This window comes from Protopterus annectens, chromosome 8.part1, assembly GCF_019279795.1.
Source record: "Protopterus annectens isolate FY-2018-M chromosome 8.part1, PAN1.0, whole genome shotgun sequence".
In the NCBI taxonomy this organism is placed as follows: domain Eukaryota; kingdom Metazoa; phylum Chordata; order Ceratodontiformes; family Protopteridae; genus Protopterus; species Protopterus annectens.
Genome location: NC_056742.1, coordinates 311,075,908 through 311,101,667, shown reverse-complemented (window position 1 = coordinate 311,101,667; position 25,760 = coordinate 311,075,908). Strand labels below are relative to the sequence as shown.

Sequence of the window (25,760 nt, the reverse complement as noted above, 5' to 3'; positions counted from 1 at the left end):
AACCGCTACAGACAGATGACACTGCTCCACCGGTTACTTCGGTACCGGAGGCCAGCTCAGTGCCGGTTCCTGTTCTCCCCTCTGAGACCGTAGCCCAGGATATTTCTGACACCATTTCAGTGGATAAGACTACTCCAGCACGTGGGGCTGCCAGGTCTCCAGTGTCTATGTCCATTAAGGCCTACACACGTGCTAAGGCTGCCAAACAGGCTAAGTCTCTTCCTCCAAGATCTGTTTCTCTGGGATCTACTTCTGGTTCTCAAATTTTAAGTTTAGCTGAGGACCTTATTTCTTTAATTAGGGGTTCACAGCCTCATCCAGATAGAGGCTCTCAGCCGCCTTCTGACAAGAGGCCTAGGGTTGAGCAGGTAGACTCCCAGTCCTCCGATGAGGCCTCAGGTGATTCTGCACATTCAGACTACGAGGAGGCGGCCTTCCCGGCCTACGAGGATTCTGATGTGGAGGAATCTATTCCCTCTGCTTCTCCTCCTAAGGAGTTTTCCTTTGGGGAAACGCTTCATTCCATGAGGGAACACTTCAAATGGCAAGGCCAAGAATACTCAGATTCTAGGAAAAGGTTAAGGGAATTTTTAAAGCTACCTCAGCATAGACCCTTAGCTATTCCTCCAGTTTTAAATGTTTTAGATGATGTGTACTTAGAATCTAGTGTTTCCCCTGACCCCCCCCCCCCCTGCTCCTGTCAAGCCAGACAGGTACTACAGGGTCCCAGACACGCATCAATTTCTGTACAAGGGCCATACTACTGACCCTGAAACAATTTCTCAGGGGCCAAAAGGGGTTTCCTCCACTACTGCTAAGAACCCACTATCTTCGGAAAGAGATTCTAGGGCTTTAGAAAGGTGGGGCAAGAAAGTATATACATCTTCCACCCTTTCTATGCGAGCATTAAATTGTCAATTTCATATGATTCAGTATCAGGAATACATGTTGGATGACTTGCAGAAGAAACTGGCTTCCCCTGAACCATTAGATAGAAAGGGGTTACAGGAATTGGTTCATAATACTAAGCAGGTTAGCAGCCATTTCCTTCAGTGTGGATATGATGCATTGGAAACTTCATGTAGAGCAGCAATGACAGGTACGGTCATATGCAGACATGCTTGGTTAAAGGAACAAACATTGCCAGACCATGTGAAAATTAAGCTTTTGGACGCACCGCAAGAGAAACATAAGCTATTTGGTGCTACTGCAAAAGAAGTTTTAAAGAAAATAGGGGAAAAGGCAAAGTCAGTGCAAACAGTCAAAGATTTCCTCCAGGTACAGCCTCCAAGATTCAGCAGGAATTGGCCTTCTAAGCATTGGTCCTTTCCTGACACAGACAAATTTCAAAGAGGCAAAAATAGACGTGGCAGAGGTAGAGGGCAAACTCGAGGCTCCTACAGAGGACGTCAATGGCAGCCTCCGAACCAGAGAGGTGGGGCAGGACCTTCCACTGCTCCGCCAGGACAATCTCAATGACTTGACTTTGACTCCGCCATCCAGGGCTCAATTAGAAGCACCTTTGGGCGGAAAATTATCTTTATTCTCACAAAATTGGCACAATATTACAAAGGACAAATGGATACTGGAGATAATAGACAAAGGATACAGATTCCATTTTCATACACTGCCAACAAGACATGACAGGCCAAACTTGCCACCAAATCAAAGGGCAGAGGCACTCAAACAAATAACAAACCTACTTCAAATAAGAGCAATAGAAAAGGTTCCTTCTGCAGAACAAGGACAAGGATTTTATTCAAGACTGTTCCTTGTTCCAAGAAAAGAAAACCAATGGAGACCCATTCTGGACTTGTCCGCACTGAATACTTACCTTATTGTGCCAAAATTCAAAATGCTGACTTTACAGCAACTCCTTCCCATGCTGGGCAAGGGGTCTTGGCTGGTAACTCTGGACCTCAAGGAGGCATACCTGCATGTCCCAATCAGACAAAGTTGCAGAAGATACCTCAGATTTCTTGCAGGCTCAGAGCATTATCAATTCTCAGCATTGCCCTTTGGCTTATCTTCTGCGCCCAGAGTGTTCACGAAATGCCTGGCATCAGTAATTGCATATTGCAGACTTCAGGGGATACAAATATACCCTTACCTGGACGACTGCCTTATACAAGCGGACAGCCAACAAGCCTTATTAAAAAAAACTTGGACTATGTCATTCACCTACTGCAGGCCTTGGGATACACAGTCAATATTCAGAAATCAAATCTCGCACCATCCCAACAAATACCTTTCCTGGGTGCCACACTGGACACAAACACCCAGATGGCGTTTCTGACAAAAGAAAAACAAAAACAATTACCAGAATACTTCAGAAGATTGGCAACGCACACCCAGATGACTGCAAGGAAGATCCTGCAGGCCCTGGGTTTCATGGCATCTTGCATTCTTCTGATTCCACATGCAAGGCTGCATATGAGGAAACTACAATGGTATCTAAAAAGTCTATGGTCTCAGCACAGCCATAGCCTGGAAACATTGATCCCACTCATTCCATGCCTTCAAAAGGAATTCCTGTGGTGGGCTCAAGCAAGCCAGATAAACAAAGGTCTGCCTTTCAGCAAGCCTCATACAAGTCAAACCATAACAACAGACGCCTCAGACCATGGATGGGGGGCGCACATGGAGAGCAGATGCATTCAAGGACAATGGACACAAAAAGAAAAGCACCTGCATATCAACCAAAAAGAAATGCTGGCAGTGATGCATGCAATCAAGGTCTTCGAAAAGTTCATGCATCAGGGCCATCTACTAATAAAGACAGACAATACCACAGTTATGTGGTACATAAACAAGCAAGGAGGTACCCATTCCTACCCTCTTTGCAGACTGGCAATGAATCTCTGGGATATTTCCCTACAATTGAAAATAGAGCTACAATCCCAGTTTGTACCAGGGAAGGACAATGTTCTGGCAGACAGCCTAAGCAGAAACATCATGGATCCGCACGAATGGATGTTGCATCCAGACATTTTCTTACAAATAGCTCAAGCATGGGGAAGGCCGGAAATAGATCTTTTTGCCTCCCACTTCAATCACCATCTGAAAAAGTTTTGCACAAGGACGTACCATCCTCAAGCATGGAAGGTGGACGCTTTCTCCTTCAGTTGGAACTCTCTAACACTATATGCCTTCCCACCTCTTCCTTTGATGACCAAGGTGTTACTAAAGATCAAGACAGAGCAACCGAAAGTCATACTGATAGCTCCAGACTGGCCAAGACAACACTCGTACCCACTGCTACGGAGCTTGACACACACCAATCCGTGGCTCCTTCCTCAATGGCCACTTCTTCTGACACAGCACAATTACAGGGCACTACACCCCAGCTTGAAAACATTGAAGCTGACAGCCTGGAAGATTCCATGACTATTACTCAGGAGACACTTTCCAAAAGGGTAAAAGATATCATCCTGGAGGCGCACAGACCTTCCACTAGAAAAACATACTCAAATGGAAGAGATTTCTTATCTGGAACAGCAAAAAGGGTCAAGACCCATCAGTGATGAGCATTCCACAGATCCTGGAATACTTGGCTGAAATGCTCCACAATGGCCTTTCATATTCTTCCATAAAAATACATGCTTCAGCAATATCTGCCAAATATAACACTGATCCGCCTGTATTTTCTCACCCATTGTTAAGACAGTTTCTAAGAGGTATAAAGAACATCAACCCTCCAAGGAAACCACCAGTGCCTGCATGGGACCTCAACTTCATGCTGGAAAAATTAACTCTTCCTCCCTTTGAACCAGCAGCATCTTCAGAGTTGCAATTTCTGTCTTGGAAGACAGCCTTCCTTCTGGCAGTAACCTCAGCAAGAAGAGTCTCTGAGCTACAGGCCCTTATGGCAATACAACCATTTCTCATTTTTCACCAGGACAGAATTTCTTTGAGAACCAATCCGTCATTCATGCCAAAGGTGGTATCCAGGGTGTCCCTGAATCAAGCTATTCACCTGCCTACCTTCTTTCCCAATCCTCAAAATAAAGGAGAGAGACTTCTGCACACCTTGGACTTACACAGACAGTTGCGCTACTACTTGGACAGAACAAAGTCTTTCAGAAAATCTGACCAGCTCTTTGTAGCTTTCGCTGCTGGATAGCAGGGAAAAGCAATTTCCAAACAGACAATTTCTAAATGGATTGGAAATTGCATTCGATTCTGCTACTCTTTTCATGGAAAAACTGTGCCAGCTGACATCAGGCCACATTCCACCAGAGCTACAGCCACCTCCACAGCCTTTTTAAGAGGAGTGGCAACAAAGAACATTTTAGAAGCTGCTACATGGAGCTCCGTGCATACATTTTCCAAACATTACAACCTGCCTTTATACTCCAGGTCCAGAGCAGGATTTGCCTCTGCAGTCCTGCAGGGCATTTTAGCTACACCATCTTTGTCTTAGTGCCTACCACCCCAGGTTGGCTATGGTATTCAACCCATATGTCAGGACTGCAGTTGCATCCTTGAAGGACATAGTACAGTTTTGTACCTACCATAAATGTAGATGTCCGATAGGTATGCAACTGCAGTCAGATTTTCCCTCCCACCTAACTATACTTTTGGGTTTCTACCCCTCATTTTAGCTACCTGGGGTAATCTTTTATGGTGTATTTGTTTTTATGCTGTTGTACTTGGCTGGAATTTTTTCTCTATTTTTCAAAATTTAGCCTTCCTTAGAGGGCACCTGGCATCTGGGGCAAGAAACACTGAAGAAGATGGCGTCGGCTGACGTTTTTATACCCCAGGCGCTCTGACGTCGGGGAGAGGGCGACATCAGCCGACGCCGGACCCAGACTTTGGAATCCGGCCGACCGAAGGGCTGCCTGAGGCAGGACAAACCCATATGTCAGAACTGCAGTTGCATACCTATCGGACATCTACATTTATGGTAGGTACAAAACTGTACTTTTCTTTTACTCCCCCACCACAGACCTCTAGCCATCCCTCCTGTTTTGGACATTGTGGATGATGTCTATTTAGAATCCAGTTTCAACCCTCACTCTCTGCCTCCTGCCCCGGCCAAGCCTGATGGATACGACAGAGTTCCTGATTCCCACAAATTTCTTTACAAAAGCCCAGTAGCTGACCCAGAGACCATCTCCCAGGGTCCCAAGGGGGGGGCTAAAGCTTCCATGGCTAAAAATCCAGTACCTTCTGAAAGGGATTCAAGAGCACTAGACAGATGGGGGAAAAAGGTTTACACCTCAGCCACTTTAGCTATGAGAGCTCTAAACTGTCAATTTCATATGCTTAAATATCAGCAATTTCTGATCTCTCAGTTAAAACAAAAGATAACCACCCTACCTCAACAACCTGAATTGAAAGAAGTACAGGATTTGTTGCACGCCACCGAGTTGGTGGGCAAACATACCTTGCAATGTGGGTTTGATTCCTTAGAGGCCTGCAGAGCAGCTGTCACTGGTTCAGTTATATGTAGGCATGCCTGGTTAAAGGAACAAAGTCTGCCTGATTATGTTAAAGCAAAACTATTAGATGCTCCCTTACAGCAGGATGTTCTTTTTGGTGTTAAAGCAGAAGAAGTTTTAAAGAAAATGGAAGATAAGGCAAAATCAATGCAGACAGTCAAAGATTTCCTACAGGTGCAACCCCCTCGCTTCAGCAGAAACTGGCCAACAAAAAATTGGTCCTTTCCAGCCACTGACAGGCCTCAGAGGGGTAAATACAGGCGCCCAAGGGGCAGAGGACAACCACAAGCTCAGTATAAATCTCGCCAATGGGGCACTCCAACCCAGAAGGGAGGAGAAGACGGGTCTCAACCCATCAGAAGGCAAACTCAATGACTTGCACCTCAGCTGGCCAAACAAAGCTCTTTTGTCAGCCCCCCTGGGGGGGGAAACTAGCACTTTTTGCAGACGACTGGCACATGGTCACAAAGGACAAATGGGTCCTAGACATAATTTTACGAGGATACAGATTCCACTTTCACACCTTGCCAATAAAAAGAGGAATGCCAAACCTGCCACAAAATCAAAGGGCAGAGGCTCAAAAACAAATTACAGCTCTCATGGCCATGAGAGCCATTCAAAGGGTACCAACTCAAGAGCAAGGCCAAGGATTTTACTCAAGACTCTTCCTAGTTCCCAGAAAAGAAAATGCTTGGAGACCAAGTCTGGACTTTTCAATTCTAAACACTTACAAGTTCCCATATTCAAGATGCTAACACTACAGCAGCTACTTCCCATGTTGGGCAAGGAAACATGGCTGGTAACGTTGGACCTCAAGGAGGCATACCTGCATGTCCCTATCAGACAAAGTTGCAGAAGATACCTCCGTTTCATTGCAGGTTCAACCCATAATCAGTTCTCTGCACTGCCCTTTGGCTTATCTACTGCGCCCAGAGTATTCACAAAATGCCTGGCATCAGTAATTGCATACTGCAGACAACGAGGAGTTCAAATATATCCATACCTGAACGACTGCCTCATCCAAGCAGAAGGAAAAGATATTCTCTTACAACATCTGGCTTTTGTAAAGCATCTACTAAATTGCCTGGGGTACACAGTAAACAAAAAGAAGTCAAAACTAGTACCCTCACAAAAAATTACATTCCTGGGTGCCAGCTTGGACATAACGGCCCAGAAGGCTTATCTTACACCAGACAAGCAATTACAACTGACTCAATATTTCAAGACAATGGCAACAAAGACCCAATTAACTGCAAGAAAAATTCTGCAGGCTTTGGGCTTCATGGCATCTTGCATTCTGATACCATTTGCAAAACTGCATATGAGGAAATTACAGTGGTACCTAAAAAGCGTATGGTCTCAACACAGCCACAGCTTGGACACAGTGATATCTCTCATTCCCTGCCTTCAACAGGAATTTCTATGGTGGGCACAGGCATGTCACCTCAACAAGGGTTAGCCTTTCACCTTGCCCCCACCCAGGCAAACTATCGCAACATATGCTTCAGCCTATGCCTGGGGGGAACATATGGCAAGTCAGTGCATTCAAGGCCTATGGACTGCAGAACAAAGAAAACTGCACATAAACCAAAAAGAGATGCTAGCTGTACAGAAAGCTCTGACAGCCTTCAAGGATCTACTACAGCCTGGACAACTGGCAATAAAGACGGACAACACCACAGTAATGTGGTACATAAACAAACAAGGGCGCACACATTCCTACCCTCTTTGCAGGCAAGCACTAATCTTATGGAACATAGCTCTGGCCTACCAAGTCCAGTTACAAGCTCACTTCCTGCCAGGACAGAAAAACACATTGGCAGACGACCTAAGCAGAAACATCAAAGATCCCCACGAGTGGAAGCTAGACCCACAAATATTTGCAATGATAACTCAAAGATGGGGCCTACCAAATATAGACCTGTTTGCCAGTCCTCAAAACTACCAGCTGACAAAATTTTGTACAAGGACATTCCACCATCAAGCTTGGAAAGTGGACGCTCTCCTTCAGTTGGAAAAACCTGACAGCATATGCCTTTCCTCCATTACCTCTTCTCACAAAGGTTCTTTTGAAGGTCAAAAAGGAGAAACCTCAAATGATTCTCATAGCCCCAGACTGGCCACGCCAGCACTGGTACCCGCTATTGAAGAATATGGCTCACAGCCCACCATGGATATTGCCTCAAACACCTCATTTAGTCACGCAACAATACAAGCAGATTCTACACAGCCAGATCAAAACCTTAAACCTGGCTGCATGGCAAATCAATTAAGCATCCAACCAGCCCCTCTTTCACAAGCAGTACTGGATGTTATTGTAGAAGCCCGGAGGCCAAGCACCAGGAAGGCTTACTCCGATAAATGGAAAAGGTTTTCTGCTTGGAACCAAGCTAAAGGCCAAGACACAACTCGGCCTCATATGCCTCACATTCTGCAGCATTTAGCTGAGATGTTGCATAAAGGACTTTCCTTCTCCTCAATTAAAATTCATGCTTCAGCTATTTCAGCTCACTACGACACAAATCCACCTTTATTTTCAAATCCACTCCTAAGGCAGTTCCTCAGAGGGGAAAAAAACAGACCACCGAGAAGAGCTCCTACACCAACATGGGACCTCAACTTTGTTCTGGAAAAACTAACGCTTCCTCCCTTTGAACCAGCTTTTTCTGCAGACCTTCAGTTCCTATCTTGGAAGACTGCCCTGCTTCTGGCAATAACTTCTGCTAGGAGAGTTTCAGAATTTCAGGCCCTTACGGCAGTGGAACCTTTCCTCATTTTTCATCAAGACAGAGTTTCTCTATGAACTAATCCTTCCTTCATGCCTAAGGTGGTTTCCCGTGTAGCTTTAAATCAAACCATCCATCTACCCACTTTCTTCCCCAATCCACAGAACAAAGGTGAGAGACTCCTGCATTCCTTGGACATTCACAGGCAGCTTCGATACTACTTGGATAAAACTAAGGCTTTCAGAAAAACTGACCAGCTCTTTGTTTCCTATGCTACAGCTTCTCAAGGGAAGGCCATATCCAAGCAAACCATTTCTAAATGGATAGGCCATTGCATACGATTCTGCTATACCCATCATGGGAAACCAGTTCCTCTTACCATTTTATCCCACTCTACTAGGGCAACAGCTACCTCTACAGCCTTTCTTAGGGGGGTTCCTACCAAGGAAATTTTAGAAGCTGCAACTTGGAGTTCTGTACACACCTTCACCAAACACTGTCACTTACCTCTTTATTCTAAGTCTAGGGCAGGCTTCGCCACTGCAGTTCTGCAGGGCCTCATTGCCTCCACTAGCCCTCTATGATGCCTCTACCCTTCCTTAGCTTTGGGACTCAACCCAAGTGTGATGACTGCAGCAGGGTAACACGATGAACATAGTACAGTTTTGTACCTACCATAAATGTAGATGTTCGAGTGTTCACCCTGCTGCAGTCCAGGTTACCCTCCCTCCAACCCCTCTGATCTACTGGCTAAATTTTTGCTATGCTTACTGATGTATTTGCTTATAGCTGAAGGGTTTTTGTGTTTGTACAGTGGTCTCACCTTTTGGTACTAATTTGGATCACCTTTTTGAGGGCACCTGACGTTTGGGGCAAGAAAAACTGAAGAAAATGGCTTTGGTTGCAATATATGTACCCCTGGCGCACTGACGTCAGGGGTGAGGCGACAGCGACCGATGTTGGACCAAGACTTTGGAAATCCGGCCGACTGCTTGACCGCCTGACGACAGGATAACCCAAGTGTGATGACTGCAGCAGGGTGAACACACGAACATCTACATTTATGGTAGGTACAAAACTGTACTTTTTCAAATGCGTCTTGGTCGAACTGACAAAACCGAAATTGCAAAATATCAAAGTGGCATGTAAGCAAATTCTTTCCCAGGGAAAGAATTTGCTTGGCCGCTTCGATACTTTGCCATTTTCGGCACTGTAGTGCGGTCTCGTAGTTGGTATATTTAAGCAGGAGGTGTGTGGGGAGCACAGCCCCCCCCACCACCACCACCACTTAATCTCATGGTTTAATGTGCTTTTTTTTTTTCTTTTTTTTTTTTTTTTTTCCTCCCTTGGGAACAGCGATTTTTTTTTTCCCTTGGAAAAAAAAATCGCTGTTCTGACAGTTCGGTTTTGTAAGCTTTCGCTTATATGGGGTCGATTAATCACTGTTCACTTACCTAAGCGTTCGGTGATCTAATATAGACCCTTTAAATCTGCCTGGAAAAGCTGTACCTTATTTTGGTGGTATACATTTGTGCTATATCATCTTCCAACCAATGAGCGTAGCTCCTTAGCAGCAGTTTTTTTTTGCCTTGCCCTGGAAAAAACTCTCCTTTAAAAAAATGTTGGAACTGCAAGTATTTGCTAGCAAGGAATCTTGCATATTCTTTCACAGAGAGAGAGAGCGCCTGAACTTCTTTCACACAGAAGGTAGATTCAAATTTGGCACTTGGATTAGCTAGTTGTCAGTCTTTTGTCTTAACCCCCAAAACAAAGGGATAGGTTCATAGGTTCATAGGTTTATACTAGGCTATCTGCCCTAAGGCATTTTTAAGCCTAGCCCAAATTTTTGTGGCTTACGCCACCCCTTATATGAAAAAATACTGTGCCCATTAGTTTGTTGTGCCTCTGTCCAGCAGTGACACAGAGATGATTCCCGGGGTAAACCTACTTTCTCCCATCCACAGGTCAAGATTTCTCTTGAACAGAGCCAGCGAGGTGCTCTGCCTCACATGGACCGGGATTTTATTCCACAGCCTAGGGAGTCTGAGTGATAAATCTATCCCTCCAGCACGTCCTATTTATATCCGTGCTAAGGTTTAAGTCGCTTGCTCTAGTGGTTTTGGTGGATTTGGATTTTTTGAGGTGGAGCATGTCCATTAATTCCGGGTTGGACATGGCCTTGTATGTCAGGCACATGTCAACTCTGAGCAGACGGTATGCGACTGAATAGAGCTGGAGTTTCTTCAATCTGGCAGCATATGACAGATTTTGGAGTCCCTTTATCCTTTTGGTGAGGAACTTTTGGGTCTCTCCAATTGCTGCAGATGTCGGGTGAGATACATCCCGAATGGGGCATTGTACTCTATCATTGGTCTGATAAGTGAAGAGTACAGGGGAACAATGACCTCACTAGATCTGGATGTGAATCTCTTCATGATCAGGTGGGCAATGTAGAAGGTCTTTCTAACCACTTTAGCAACGTGAGTGTCAAAAGAAAGGCCACTGTCAACCTGGGTCCCCAGGTCCCTGATAACCTCTTCTGTGCTTAGTGGATTGCCACCTATATGGTAGCTTGGGGTTACCTTGCACCTTCTCAATATTCACAAGCAACTCAGATTTGACTTGGCAAGGACTGTATAATCCAGGCAGTCAGAGGACAAGCCTGTCATAAAGTTAGCATTGTCTAAATGGCTAGCCAGCTGCCTCGCCTCTTTTTTCGTGAGAGCAGTAGGAAACAGCAGGGAAGGCCAGTTGGAACCCATTCTCTCAGAGCCAGCAGTAACACAAAAGCTGTATTTAAGAAGTAATTGATCGCTATCTGTCAGGCAGCCTTGTGAACTGTGAGATGCATTTGATAGTGTAAGCTGGATCTTACACAAGGGGTAGGGCAAGTTTTACTACAGATGCCCTGCAGTGTCTGTTTTGACTCCCCCACACACACACACACACACCCTGACCCTAGTTTGGACAGCTGCTGCTTTTGTAGTCTTCCATTAAGTAAGGAATTTTAGTGCAGCAGGACACATGCAGTAGAACTAGTACATTTGTATGAGTTTACTCACCATAACTGTTGCACAGTAGTATCACTTCTGCAGGTAGACGCCCATCTTCTTATAATCCTTTTTCATCTCCTTAGGGAGGACAGGAACCCATAGGAGACAAGCCATTTATTAAAATATCCTACAAGATCAGTACACTGCCCTTTTTTCAGTAACAGGCGTCCAGGTGTGTCTTCACCAATCCTTTCATAAGTTATAGAGTCAAGGAGAGCATGAGTTTGCTATCCACAGGAGCTTTACTATCTCAGGCCAAGAGACATTTATTTGGGCCCCTGCTAAAGGGATCAGTTGCTGGTAGTCATGCCACCTCCAAAGAAAGAAAAAATAAATGGAAATGACGCAGTTTGCTTTCTCCTCTAGCCATACATCATCTGTCATCCTAGTATGGTGAAGTTAGGCCAACTTTTGTTTTGGATTTCTGAAAGCCCTGGAAATCATATGGGTGGGAGGGATGTCCATTAATCACGGTTTTCTTTGGATGTAGAATTATATTGAAGCAGTGACATACTCAAACATCTACAGTTATGATAAGTATACTCACACAACTGTACTTGGCAGAACATTGATGTACTGCATTACTGAGGTAGCGCTAAAAAAGCACAGAGCAGTTTTTTTAGTGTTTTTGATGACATTTAGAGATGCTTGGGAAAACATGCTGGGAACTTTGGTGTAAAATTAATTTCCACCTGCTTTTAACTAATACAGCAGTATAAAGTCCAAGCATTCTTTACCTGTTCAGATTATTTTTGTTTATTTTTCTTCAGATTATCGCTTAAATCCCATCTTGAGAAAAGCATGTGATGCAGACATTCCCAAGTTTTGTCACTCCATTCTAAATAAAGCTGATGAGTACACTGAACTAGAAGGGCAGGTCATTTCCTGTTTAAAACTCAAGTATGCCGAACAGGTATGTTAATGGGATGGATTTTTAACATTGATTTAATTGCAGCAAGACAGTATAGTATGAGAAGGGAGCTCTTCAGGTCTTGACTTTTTTTCTGAAGTGATTTTTCAGAGGGAATCCTGTCCCATGCACAGGTTAGAGTTTAATGTTAAAAACCTGTTTAGCTTTCTGTGGTAATGCTTGAAGATTAAAATCAAGGAGTTCTTGGGCATTGCCTCCTGGACCACAGGCCACCATTCTTTTGTCATTTTTGATGTGTTTCACTGTATATGCTCTCTTAGAAAGAGAGTTGAGGAATGGTTGTTGGGGAATCTTCAGTGGTCATCACTCAGCAATGTTAGCATTTTTCTCTTGGTCTGTACTGTATTTCATGTATTGATGTCTTTGCAAGAAGTATATACATGCTTTGACACACACAGCCTGCTACAGACATCTACTGTTGCACCACCCTCAGCCTTTTTCATTTTTTTCTACTGGCTGTAGACCTACTTGTTATAAGGGTATATAGTTTAATTCTGTCGATTTCAATTTCAGAAGTGTACACGTCACTGGACAAGTTTACCTAGAAAGTCTCAGTGGGAATTCGGACCTGATGAAGGTTAGACCATATCTGCTGTGTCTCATTACTTGACATCTCAGTTGTGAAGTACCTGCCAGAACGGAAGAGTTTGCCTAGAAGTTATTTTGCCATTAATTAGGTGTTTATATTTCCTTTTCATAAAAACACAAGGTCCTATAGTGAGTACATGCTTTCATTACCGAGTTGCGGAGATACGAAGGTTGTGAATTTGGTGCGCATGATTCTTTAGTGAGAGACCGAGAATAATTTGTGATAAAAGAAGTGATGAAACATGAAGGGTGTTTGGTACACTGTATGTAAATATAGTGACACCACCAGTGATCCTTCACTTGTTTAGGAAAGTAGAAATTCAGACATTTTTTATGCCATAGTTTGATTCGATATGTCCATATAATGTGTATTACATAAAAAATATAGCCATACATAATAGGATATAGTAGCATTTGAGGGGTAATAGAAGGGGAACTGAATATTTTAAGCAAGCTCGTAATTGTGATGATGAGCTTTTAAAAAAGGTTATGATCTGAAGTAGTTAACTTCATTTGATCATCAACCTGTGGGTATCTGATCCGACCTGGATCCGAGCTGGCAGCTTTCCAAGCTAGAGATCCGAGCTCCGAGCTCCTCCCCCTTATCCATAATACCCCTGCTACCTCCTTCCAATCCCCAGATCTAGTTTGCCGCGGCTTTATCAAGCACGAGTTTTTCGAGCTCCTAGCGTTTAGGCCATTTGTAAGTAGATTTTTTTTCTCAAAACCTTTCTTAGTTTTTGGGTGTGCGTGGATAGCTTAATTTCTTAGTTTAAACCCCTGAGTTTTACCGTTCCCTCGTATTTTAAAGCCTAGTAGACCCCCCCCCTTTTCCCTTAGGTGTTTGTGTGGGCGCGTGTGTGTTTTTTTTTTGGTTTAGAAATCATGGCCGAGGCCCCAAAGGCCATCTTTTCTAAGTGCACTGAGTGTGGCCATAAGCTTTCCCCAGCGGATGGCCACACTCAGTGCGTCCTCTGCCTGGGGTACCGCATTTGACATCGGGCTGCCAAATTTGCACAGCCTTTAACCCCTGGACCCTGAGTGATAGGAGGAATAAGCTGATTCTGGCGGGTCTCCTACCCGCGGAGTCTGCTTCCTCCTCCTCCTCTCCCTCGGTGGCTACAGCTGCGGCTGCGACTGCTCAGCCTGCTGTCCCCTCTCCCTTGGCTGGGACTCTACCTCCCACTTCTTCCCAGAGAGAGAGGGACTCTAAAAATGAAGAGAGAGAGAAAGGAGAGGGAGAAAGAGAGGCACAGAAGCCACAAGCGGCGGGCCGACTCAGCCCCCTCGGCCCCTCCTGCCAAGCTGCTCTCCTCACCCTAGAAGGTCTCCGGGCCTTCCTCCCCTCAGCTCCGTTCTCCACACTTCTCACCGGAGACCTGACCATCTTCAAGGTTGTCACGGCGGCCCTCCCAGCCAGCTTCGGCAGCCTCCTCTAGGTCGACACGTAGCCTCTCCAATGCTCATATGGACCGGATGATGCATTGTTTTCTCCAAACCCAACTGCAGATGGGAGTGCTGCTGCTGCCCCCCCCCTCCTGGGGGGAGTTCAGCCCCACTTTTTGCCCCGATAGCTCCTTCTCCGATCCACTATCGGGTTTAGGAGCCTTCGGATCCGAGGAGTCTCTGAGTCAGGGAGTCGGCGCCGATGGTTATCACTACCTCGATGCTGGCCTTGCCCTCGAGTTTGTCCGATCCCTTTTTGGATCCGAGCTCTCGGGGCCGAGAGCTGTGCTTCAGATCCTAGGGGGACAGTGTGTCTTCGGCTCTGTTTCGGTCGGAGCACACTTCCCTCTCGGGTCCGAGCGCTTCGGCTCCGATGCCAATCCCTGCGCCGGATCTGAGGGTGTTAAACAGGGAGCCCAGAGAGATTGGTTCACCCTCGGCTTTCGACATGGTGGAGAGGGTCCTCTCGAGAGGTTCGAGACCCCCTGCTCTTTCTTCGGATTCCGCCCCCACTCGCTTGCATCTGGGGTTGTCTTCCATCATCCAGTCCCAGGGACAGCCTGCTTTGATGCCCCAGCCCGTTCCACTGGCGGAACATGACCCTGTTGGTGAGCCCTCCTCGGACAGTCCCACCGAGGAGGCCCCTCACAAACGTAAGTGTAAGAGGAGGCACTTGGACTCCCCTCAGTCCCTCAAGGAGGACACCAATTTGGAGGAAGAGGAAGGTTCCCTCAGGTCACCCCCTGAGGACGTCTTCTTTAGAGACATTATGGAAATGCTTCGCCTAAAGGGGGGGTGGTCAGCCCAAAAACCGTCCTCGGACAAGTCTGTGTTCCTGGAGGCATTCGCAGGCCCATCTACCTCTTGGGTGTCCCCTCCGGCCGACCCCCTGGTTGACCTCATCACTACCAAGGCGTGGAAGGAACCGGACACTGTAGAGCCAATCACCAGGAGGCCAGATAGGATTCTTAGTCATCCCCCTGTGGATAAGGATGGCTTGGAGTAAGGGTTCCCCGGTAAATGCCATGGTTGTGGCGGCAGCCACCAAAAAGGAACTTGCCCACGATAGTTCCTCGATCCATCCCCTTGATAAGGAGTCTCGGACGATGGATTTTATCTGGAAGCGGATGTTTGCTTCAGCTACCTTTTCCATTTGGGATCTGAATTATTTGGCCCATGTAATTAGACTTTAGCGGGATCTGGTGAAAGAATACGCTGAGTCTCCCCCCTGAGTCCATGTCTGCTGAGGACAAACTGACTTTCTCGGCTCACATGGCCACTCTGAAATCTGTTTCAAACACGTCTATGCGGCTACTTTCCCATGCCACAGAGGGGGCCGCTAGAGCCAGTGGGTCCGGCATCGCCTTAAGGCATCACACCTTGTTTCGGCTTTGTGACTTTGCAGAACCTTTCAAGGCGTCCTTCGCGAACGCACCCTTCACTTCTACCCTGTTGAGGAAGACCGTCGGTGACGCATTGGTTCAGAGTGAGAAAGACTGGAAGATGTCTGCCGTCGGAGTCTGCTTCTCAGATTCTCAAAGGTCCTTTTCCAGGAACCAGAGAGGACAAAAGAATATGTGGTTCCGGAAGTCTCAGTAGTCCCGTTATGCTCCAGACCCTTCATCCTTCAGAGGTAGAGGGGGGACAAGGTGGACGCTGGCCCAGAGGCAGAGGGGGGGCCTTAAAATTTTGGGTTGCGGGAACCTTTTTCTGACTGACCCACGCAGCAGCCCTGAGGGGTTGCCCGACTGCTCTTCTCTGGAGGCAGTCGGGGGGGGGGGTTCAAAGCACTTGGCCCAATGGGAGTCCATCACAAAAGATCACTGGGTGCTTCGAATAATATCCAGAGGTTACTCGATCCCTTTCATAAACCTGCCTCCTCAGTCGAGGCGCCCCCCCCAATGTACCACCCAGTCAGAGGGAAGCTGCAGCTCTAGAGGTAAAAAAGCTGCTAGGAAAAAGCCATCCAGCACGTCCCCCCAGGCCAGTCCGGGTTAGGCAATTACTCCAGGTTCTTTTTGGTGCCAAAAAAGACGGGGGACTTGGGCTGATCCTCGACCTTTCAACAAGGAACCTCTTCATTGCCAAGGAGAAATTCCGGATGGTCACGCTTCATTCCATTCTGCCCCTTCTGCAGGAGAACGACTGGATATGCTCCATAGACCTCAAGGATGCGTACTATCACATTCTCATGGACAGGCGATCCAGGAGGTTCCTCGGTTTTCGGCTAGGGGCCAGTCATTACTAGTTCAGGGTCCTACCCTTCGGCCTCACCACATCCCCCAGGGTGTTCACCAAGGTCATGGCAGTTGTAGTGGCCCACCTGAGACTTCATGGAATACAGGTTTTTCCTTACCTAGACGACTGTCTCCTTACCGCCTCCATGCTTAGCCAGGGATTGCTTTCTACTTTTAGCGTCCCATTTGGGGATCACCATAAACTTCAAGAAGTCCATCCCTTCAACCAGTTCAAGTCTTGGAGTTCATAGGGGCCAGAATAGACACGCTTCAGACCAAGGCCTTTTTGACATCAGACAGACTTCGCAGTTTGACATTACACATTTTAGCCCTTCAGTCACCTGCCCCATCAGCGGAGTTGGTCCTGAGAGCTTTAGGGTCCATGGCAGCAACAATCAATCTTGCGCCCGTAGCTCACTTGCACATGAGGGGTTCTCCAGTGGACTTTACAGGTTCAGTGGTCCATCCTTCACACCCCGTTGGACTTACCGATTCCTCTCAGCAGAGTTTGCAGAAATTCCCTCATGTGGTGGCTTCAATCTCGAGAGTTTTGGGAAGGATGACCGTTTGTTATGCCGCAACCCCAAGCCACAGTGACCTCGGACACTTCTCGCCTTGGGTGGGGGGGCATTACGCGGGCAGAATTGTCCAAGGTACGTGGACTCGGACAGAGACTGTTCTGCATATCAATGTTCTGGAGATGAGGGCGGTGCTTCTAGCATTGCAAGCTCTTCATGCCTTTCTCCCTCCTGGGACTATTGCAATTCAGTCAGACAACATGTCAGTGATCTGGTACATCAACAAACGGGGGGGCCAGTTCTTACCCTCTTTGCCGAGAGGCCATGAGAGTTTGGGATTGGGCGATATCCACCAACTGTATTCTGTTAGTAATGCACATTCCGGGTCGGTCCAACATCCTAGCTGACCGAGTCGAACTATCATCTCGCCTTACAAGTGGTCTCTGATTCCCTTTGTAGCGAAACAGATATTCCGCAAGTGGGATCAGCCTTGCTCCGATCTCTTCGCATCGCCTTCCAATGCGAAGTGCAGCGAGTTTTTTGCTCTAATTCCCCCTCCAGGGGAAAGCCCCAGAGACGCTCTAGTTCATGCTTGGCCACCCGGTCTTCTTTATGCTTATCCTCCTCTTCTGTTGATGACAGAATTCTTACAGAAAGCTCGTTTGTTGGGGAACAAGATTATCCTCATAGCCCCATTCTGGCCTCGTCAAGCCTGGTTCCCGTGCCTACGGTCTCATATTATTGCTCCCCTCTGGATCTTGGATCCCATCCCGGATCTGAGATCTCCTCCTTCGGGATTGAAACCCCCAAATCTGGTCGATCTCAAGCTCTCAGCTTGGTTGATCCAGTTCCATTAGTTGCTAGGACTCCCGGTATCTCGTCTGCAGTTAGATCTATCCTGGTACCGGCACATAAGCCTTCTACCAGGAAGGTTTACAGTAGTAAATGGAAGCTGTTTTCCATTTGGGTGTCTCACAGGAATTTGGACCCTTTCACTACTCCCATCCCAGCAGTGCTCGATTTCCTATCCCATATTTTTCAGCAAGGGGCCAGTTCTTGTACTGTAAAGGTTCAAATGGCTGCCATCTCCCATTTTCACATTGGAGATCATCTCAATCCCTTTTCTTCCACCAAGATTTGTAAGACTTTTCTGAAGGGTACGTTTCTCTTGAGACGTCCTATTAGGAACTCTGTCCCTCCATGGGATCTAACTTTGGTCCTTCAGGCTCTGACTGGACCACCTTTTGAACCTGCAGCTTCTGTTGATTTGAAATTCATGTTCTGGAAAACTGCCCTTTTGGTAGCCTTTACCTCAGCTAGAAGGGTGTCAGAGCTTCAGGCCGTCTGTATTAAAGCCCCGTATCTTGTTTTCCATAAGGACAGGGTTTCTCTCAGGACTAACGCATCTTTTCTACCTAAAGTGGCCTCCGAGGCGAACATCAATCAGTCCATTAATCTTCCAGTTTTTTTCCCTAACTATCAAAACAAAGGGGAGTACAAACTTCATTTGTTAGATGTTCATAGACAGTTACATTTTTATTTACACAGAACAGCTGCCTTCCGCAAGTCTGACCAGCTCTTTGTTTCCTTTGCAAAACCCTTCTTGGGTAAACCAGTGTCGAAGGTGACTATGGCCAGATGGATTTCTAATTGCATTCTGCTCACATACAAACTGTCTGGCCTGCCAGAGCCTATAGGGGTTCATGCTCATTCTACCTGCTCTGTGGCTACATCTGCTACATTCTGGTCTAGAGTTCCCTTGGATGGCATTTGCTCTGCGGCTACTTGGGCATCCTCTCATACTTTTATCTCTCACTGTAAATTGGATTTAGTGTCTAGAGGAAGGGCGGCTTTTGGCTCTGTAGTGCTCCAGAATATCCTTCCTTGAGGACCTCCCAAGTTTTTTGGTAGCTGGGGACTTAGTCCCACAGGTTGATGATCAAATGAAGTTAACTACTTCAGATAAAGAAGTCATGTACTCACCATAACATTCCATCTGAGTAGGTAACTTCATTTGTCAGCAAAAGACCCTCCCTCCTTCCCCGCTAACCTGGCTCTTTGATTACCTGAACCCTAGGACGGTTTTTCAGGTCCTTAGTTAATCCTTAGGTTAGGATTCTTCAGGTTGTTGTTTTGTCGTTGTGAGGTTATATAGGTGGGCAAACGCGATCTGAGGATTGGAAGGAGGTAGCAGGGTATTATGGGTAAGGGGAGGAGCTTGGAGTTCGTATCTCTAGCTTGGAAAGCTGCCCGCTCGGATCCAGGTCGGACCTGATACCCACAGGTTGCTGACAAATGAAGTTACCTACTCAGATGGAATGTTATGGTGAGTACATAACTTCTTTTTTTGTCACAGTGCAGAACTTTATTTGGATATTTCTTATACTGTGTTAAAAAGATTTTTTTTGATTTTTTTTTTTATGAAACACTACAACAAAAAGGTTTTAAACCAATTTTGCTTTTATTGTAGCAAATTTAATTAGTGTTAGAGGTTCTTCAGAAATTGTTTTACTGTACTATTGGTTGCCTCTTTGAAATAGAGTATATTTATGAAAGCATTTTATTAGAAGCTTGTTGAGGCAAACACCAATGCACTAATTTATCAACACTGAAAAAAATGCATTTTATTCCAAGGGAAAGCTGCTTGTTCCAAATATTTGAATTTTGGAAGTAATAGCTTTAATGGTGATTTGCGTTTGGAACTTAACAGAAACAGACCTGCCCTTTATCAAAATCTGTGGGTATGTGCAGAACAAGTGGTTAATAACAAGCAGTCAGACAGTTCAGATGTGCAAAATGTTGCTTAATAAGACAAAAACAAGTATTAAAGACAGGATGTGTTGTGAAGGTAGTAGATACGGAAAAGAGAGCTGAAGATGGAGGCCAGACATCATTCTAAATAAAGCTTGTATTAGCTATTGCTCTAAGTATGAACACACACATTTTATTTAATCATTTCTACAGAACCTGCTAAAAAGGGCATTTTTGATGTATAAAATCAGGGAAGTTTGTTGAAAGAAAGGTGTATGGTGTTGAACAGAAATATGAAAATGAGCTGTTTGTAGGTACTCAAGAATAAACAGTCTTTATACAGAGAAGTGTGAAAATGTATTTGAAGCATTGTGACAATATTACAAGTTAAACTGAACATTCTGCCCCCTTTGTTTTGTAAATGTAAACAAGACTTGCATAAAGTATGATATTTTGACAAAAATGCCTTTCAGTTGTTATAGTAGGCTCTGAAGAGAGGTGTGTGCACATTGTTGAACTATTCTAGACCACTGGGTCACAATCAAATCAGAAAGTGCTGACATGAGAAGAGCACCATAAAACTCAACATTTTTTTTCCAAGTTGTATCACATAAAAGTAAAAGCTACTTATATTATGTGGCTTGTGAAAAGCTAGGAATACTGAAATTAATTTACAGTATAATAGCAAAGACCTCATGTTCAGAATCAGTCACATAGCAACATTTTGGATAGTTTGTAGCAGCATAGAAGTGATACCTTGCTTGACTGTGTTGAGTCATTTGTAGACATGGGAATCTTTTCTGGATATACTACATTTCAGTAAAACACGACTGCTCACAGAAGTAAAGTAGAACATGAACCAAAGGAAATGGAGAGTCTTAGAGTAATTAAAAAGCAATTAAGGACTACAGAATGTGAGTGGTATGGTCACTGTTGTAAATAAAGATGAGATTTGCTTTTGTATTGATTCACAAGAACTGAACAGTGATTAATGAAGGCTATTGACAATCTAAAGTTGTAGTAGTAGTCTAAAGTATTGTGTTATTTTTGGTACACTATGCAAAATACCATTTCTTTGAGAGAAAGCTAGTTGAACAGCTGTCTAGTTTCTATGTGTTTAATTTGTTTGAAAGGTGCTTCTTTCCCAGCATCCCATCTGGTAATTCAGCACCAAAATTTGTTCCATAGAGCTTTTGTACAAAGTAATTCAAACCTTGAAATGTGTAAACTTCTCTGGCGATGTATTAGTAAGTGGTCAGATGCAAGAAGAGCATAAAAAGAGGTTTATGCAGCTGTTCACTAGATTGACATAATTTCAAGCTAAGTAAAAGCAAGTATACATAATAAAGGCAAGTCTGAAATATGAGTCATATTCTAAAGCCATATTGTCAGAAACCTGATCATAAAAGGGTTTGAGCATCAGTAACAATGTTACAAGCAAGAGCCAAACAGAATACAAAAGTTACTAGACGGTGTTGTACTGTATTGAAGTTTGCAGATATTATGTCTGAAATGACTATGTCTCTGAAAAGCTGATAAGAGCAAAATGTTGCCTGGGAATAGAGCTGAAACATGGCAAGTTTTTTTTTGAGCTAGTTATACATTTTTCAATATAAACATGCTGTTGTGAGAATAACTCATTCTGTATTTGTGTCTTTCGGCTTTTCCCGGTTAGGGGTCGCCACAGTGGAACTCCAGTCTGCTAATGATTGGCAGTAGAGTTATACGTGCTGGCTTGCCTGGCCTAACACACAACCTTCAACGAAGGGACGCCCATTCATGCACATCGCCACACAGAAGACGCTCTAACTGAGAATCGAATGGGCAATGTCTAACTGAGGCGACATTGCTACCGCAGCACCACCACCGCAACTCATTCTGTATTGCTAATATATTTCAGAGTGGTAACAGAGCTATAATCTTACTAAAGAATGTCCACTGCCTATGACCAGAAGCAATGCCCTAAACAGAGAGACTCACATGGAAGTTACCTGAAGGATGTAGGTGTGAGGCTTTCCATGAAAATCCTTTTGCTAAAGTTTAGGTGAAAACAGACTTACAGAAATTTGCAAAGCATATTCATCAAGTGTTTATATATGGCACCCCCAAGATTGCAGAGAATTTTACTTAATCTACAAAAGTGTAATCTGAAAATGAAACTGAGACCAGCCAAGGAGTTGCATACAGAAGATGTGCTGATTTACTAGAAAAGCATGAAGAGCTTTTTATAAGAATTGGAGATCCACTGGGCAATGTCATAGTTATCACCAACAAGGTTAAAAAAACACAAAAAGAAAAATCTAGCAAAGCTAGACTTTCCACTCTGTGATACCTTAAAATGTTCTTCATGTTTCACTGTTGTAGTCATCACATTTGGGGTTATCTCCTTGCAGTAGCCCTCAGTCGGCCTGATTAACAAAGTCTTGGGTCCTGCGTCAGTTGCTGTCTCATCTTCCATGACGTCAGGTAGTCAGGGGTATAAAGCATGCAGCCGACGCCATTTTATCAGTCTTTCTTGCCGTGCGGTGCCCGAAGCAGAAGCAGTTCGCAATTGCCGGTCAGCCATCTCCTGAAATTTTAGTTTGAGTTTCAGAACTGAAGACTTCAACTAAAGCTAAGTACCCTGTTAGGGGAACTTTTTCTTGCTCTTAGCAGATGTCAGTAAAAGTCAATAATTGTATTTCTTGTAGAAAGCAAATACCTCAAAGATTTTCATTCATACTGTATTCCTTGCCTAGTCCCTGACCACGACGTACCTCGCTGTTGGTTTTGTGCCTTATTTAAACAATGAACTATTCGTTGTGTGTATATTTACGCTTCTAAATATTTCGGTACTAGGTTCAATTATCCAGATATGTCTTCGGTAAGCCACCCGACTACTGACATTCCAAAAAAACGCAAAGATAAAGACAGAGACAGGCTGCCTAGGTCCAAAGCTGCAGATGATGCTTCTCCTAATCTGTTTGCCAGTTCGCCGGTACTCAGTTTGGTGCTTTCGCAGCCCCTGATACATGCTACTTCACATTCGCAGGCCTCTACTAAGACCCATTCGGAGTCTGGTATGCCGCGAGATGCTTCCAACTGTGAAACCTGCGGATGTCTCTACCTTGGATGGGTCTGGAGCTGCTGTGCAGGCACCGGCTTCTGAGGGTGTATTCAGGCCTTCTGACGTGCATATTAAACGGACGCCATCTTCTTTTTCAAGTCCTAAAACTCTATCCATGTCTAGAAAACCACCGCAGAGACCGCATGGTCAGGCCTCTTTGCCTAAATAACAAATGATAAGAATTGCTGAAGACCTTATTACTTTAATCAGGTGAAGTCCGCCTTCCCCCTGTGAGACCTAGGACTGAATTTGGCTATGATTCTTTTGATCAGGATTCTGAAATTTCTGTTTCTTCTGATAACCAGGATTTACCCTTATCTGCCTATGAGGATTCTGATGCAGAGGACTCAATTTCCTCTGCTTCCCCTCCAGAGGATTTCTCTTTTTGTGAAACTTTTCATACTCTTAGGGAGCATTTCTGCTGGGAAAGCCAGGATTACTTTGATTCAAAAAAGAGGCTTATGGATTTCTTACTCCTCCCCCAGCACAGGCCTTTAGCTATCCTCCCTGTACTGGACATTGTTGACTATACTTTTACGGTGTCTAGCTTAGCCCCTGACTTCTTACCTCCTGCTCCCAGAAAACCCGATCGATATTACAGGGTTCCTGACTTTCATAAGTTCTTTTTTAAAAATCCTACTGCGGATCCTGAGACCATTTCACAGGGACCCAAGGGCATAAAGGCTACAACTGCCAAAAATCCTACCCCCTCTGATAGAGATTCCAGGGCGTTGGATAGATGGGGTAAGATGGTATACACTTCTGCAACCTTGGCCATTAGGGCCTTAAATTGCTAGTTTCATATGTTAATGTACCCAGCAGCGCATTATTGGATTGCTTATAAAGAAAATGATGTTGATTCCTGACTGTGTTGAAAATAGGAAGTTACAGGATTTAATGCATTCTGCTGACCAAGGTTGGAAAACGTACTTTGCTATGTGGTTTTGATTCACTAGAGGCATCTTGCAAGGCTGCTGTTACTGGATCTGTACTTAGAAGGCATGCTTGGCTTAAGGAACAATCTTTGTCAGATCATGTTAAAGCTAAATTCTTAGATGCTTCCTTAAACCAGGACCGCCTGTTTGGCAACAAAGCAGAAGTACTTAAAAAGGTGGAGGAAAAGGCTAAATCTATGCAGACTGTTAAAGATTTCCTGCAAGTGCAGCCTCCAAGATTTAGTAGGCATTGGCCCTCTAAGAATTGGTCTTTTCTTGCCTCTTCCAGGCCTTCTCAGTCCAAACCCAGACCCAGCAGAACATTTAGGCTTCAGTCCCAAGGTATGCACAGGACTAAGCAGTGGGGGGCTCCCACTTCCAAAGCAGGGTGTAGTAAGACCCCCCCCCCCATGGTAAACTGTCTCAGTGATTTAACATTAAAACTTCCAACCCCTTCTCAATTGACTGCTGCTTTAGGGGGAAAGATTGCTTTGCATGCAAAAAACTGGGAACTCATTACCCAGGACAAATGGGTTTCGAATATAGTTTCCCAGGGATACAGATTCCACTTCCACACTTTACCAATCCAAACTGTTGGCCAGTTGTACCCCTAAATCAGTGGGCAGAGGCTCCAAAGCAACATGTTCTTCGTGTTTCGCTGTTCCAGTCATTAAATTTGGGTTATCTTCTTGCAGTAGCCCTCAGTCGGCCTGATTAACAAAGTCTTGGGTCCTGCGTCGGTTGCTGTCCCTTCTTCCATGATGTCAGGTAGTCAGGGGTATAAAACATGCAGCCGACGCCATTACATCAGTCTTTCTTGCCGCGCGGTACCCGAAGCAGAAGCAGTTCACAAGTGTCGGTCGGCAGACTCCTGAAATTTTCATTTTTGAGTTTTAGAACCGAAGTCTTCAACTAAAGCTAAGTACCCCATTGGGGAAACTTTTTCTTGCTCTTTACCGATGTCAGTAAAAGTAACAATTGCATTACTTGTGAAAAGCAAATACTTCATAAAGATTTTCACTCGTGCGGTATTTCTTGCCTAGGCCCTGACCACGACATACCTTGCTGTTGGTTTTGTACTTTATTTAATCAGCGCACTATCCGTCGGTATATTTTCACCTCTAAATATTTCGGTTCTCTGTTTAATTATCCAGAAATGTCGTTGGTTAGCCATCTGACTACCGGGATTTTGAAAAAATGCAAAGATAAAGACTAGAGACAGGCCACCGAGGTCCAGTACTGCCGACAACGCTTCTCCTAAGTTAGTCGCCAGTTCGCTTCCACTCCCCCCGATACCCGCTACTTCTGATTCGCAGGCTTCTACTGAGACCCATTCAGAGTCCAGTATGCTGCGAGTTTTATCAACTATGGAGCCCGCGGATGTCTCTACCTTGGATTGGTCCGGAGCCACTGTGCAGGCACCGGCTTCTGAGCATATATTCAGGCCTACAGACTTGCATATTAAACAGATGCCTCCTTCTTCATTTAGGCCTAAATCTCGAGCCTAAAAAAACTACGTCCAGGCCGCATGCTCAGGCCTGTATGCCTAAAAAACAAATAAGAATGGCTGAAGATCTTGTAACTCTAATCAGGGGAAGCCAACCCTCCCCCTCTAAGAGACCTAGGACTGAAGTTGTTTATGAATCTTCTGACCAGGATCCTGATTTTTCTGATTCTTCTGATGATCTGGATTTGCCCTTATCTACTTATGAGGATTCTGATGCAGAGGACTCTATTCCCTCTGCTTCCCCTCCAGAGGATTTTTCTTTTGGTGAAACCTTACATACTCTAAGGGAGCATTTCCACTGGGAAAGCCAGGATTTTTCTGATTCAAAAAAGAGGCTTAGGGATTTCTTACCCCTGCCTCAGCATAGGCCTTTAGCAGTTCCTCCTGTACTAGACATTCTTGATGCTTTTTCGGAATCAATTGCCTCCACCTCCCACTGACATATTACAGGGTTCCTGATTCACACAAGTTCCTTTTTAAAAATCCTATTGCGGATCCAGAGACTATTTCACGGG

The 25,760-nt window shown here is 45.0% G+C and overlaps 1 protein-coding gene across 1 annotated transcript in view; it reads left to right on the top strand.

Annotated features, from left to right (window-relative positions):
• GLG1 (golgi glycoprotein 1) overlaps positions 1–25,760 on the top strand; it is a 3,171,999-nt gene that overhangs the window by 2,613,451 nt on the left and 532,788 nt on the right. Inside the window, exon 23 of the mRNA XM_044081599.1 lies at positions 11,997–12,139. Coding sequence (XP_043937534.1) covers positions 11,997–12,139 — 143 coding nt within the window. The remainder of the gene's footprint in view (positions 1–11,996; positions 12,140–25,760) is intronic.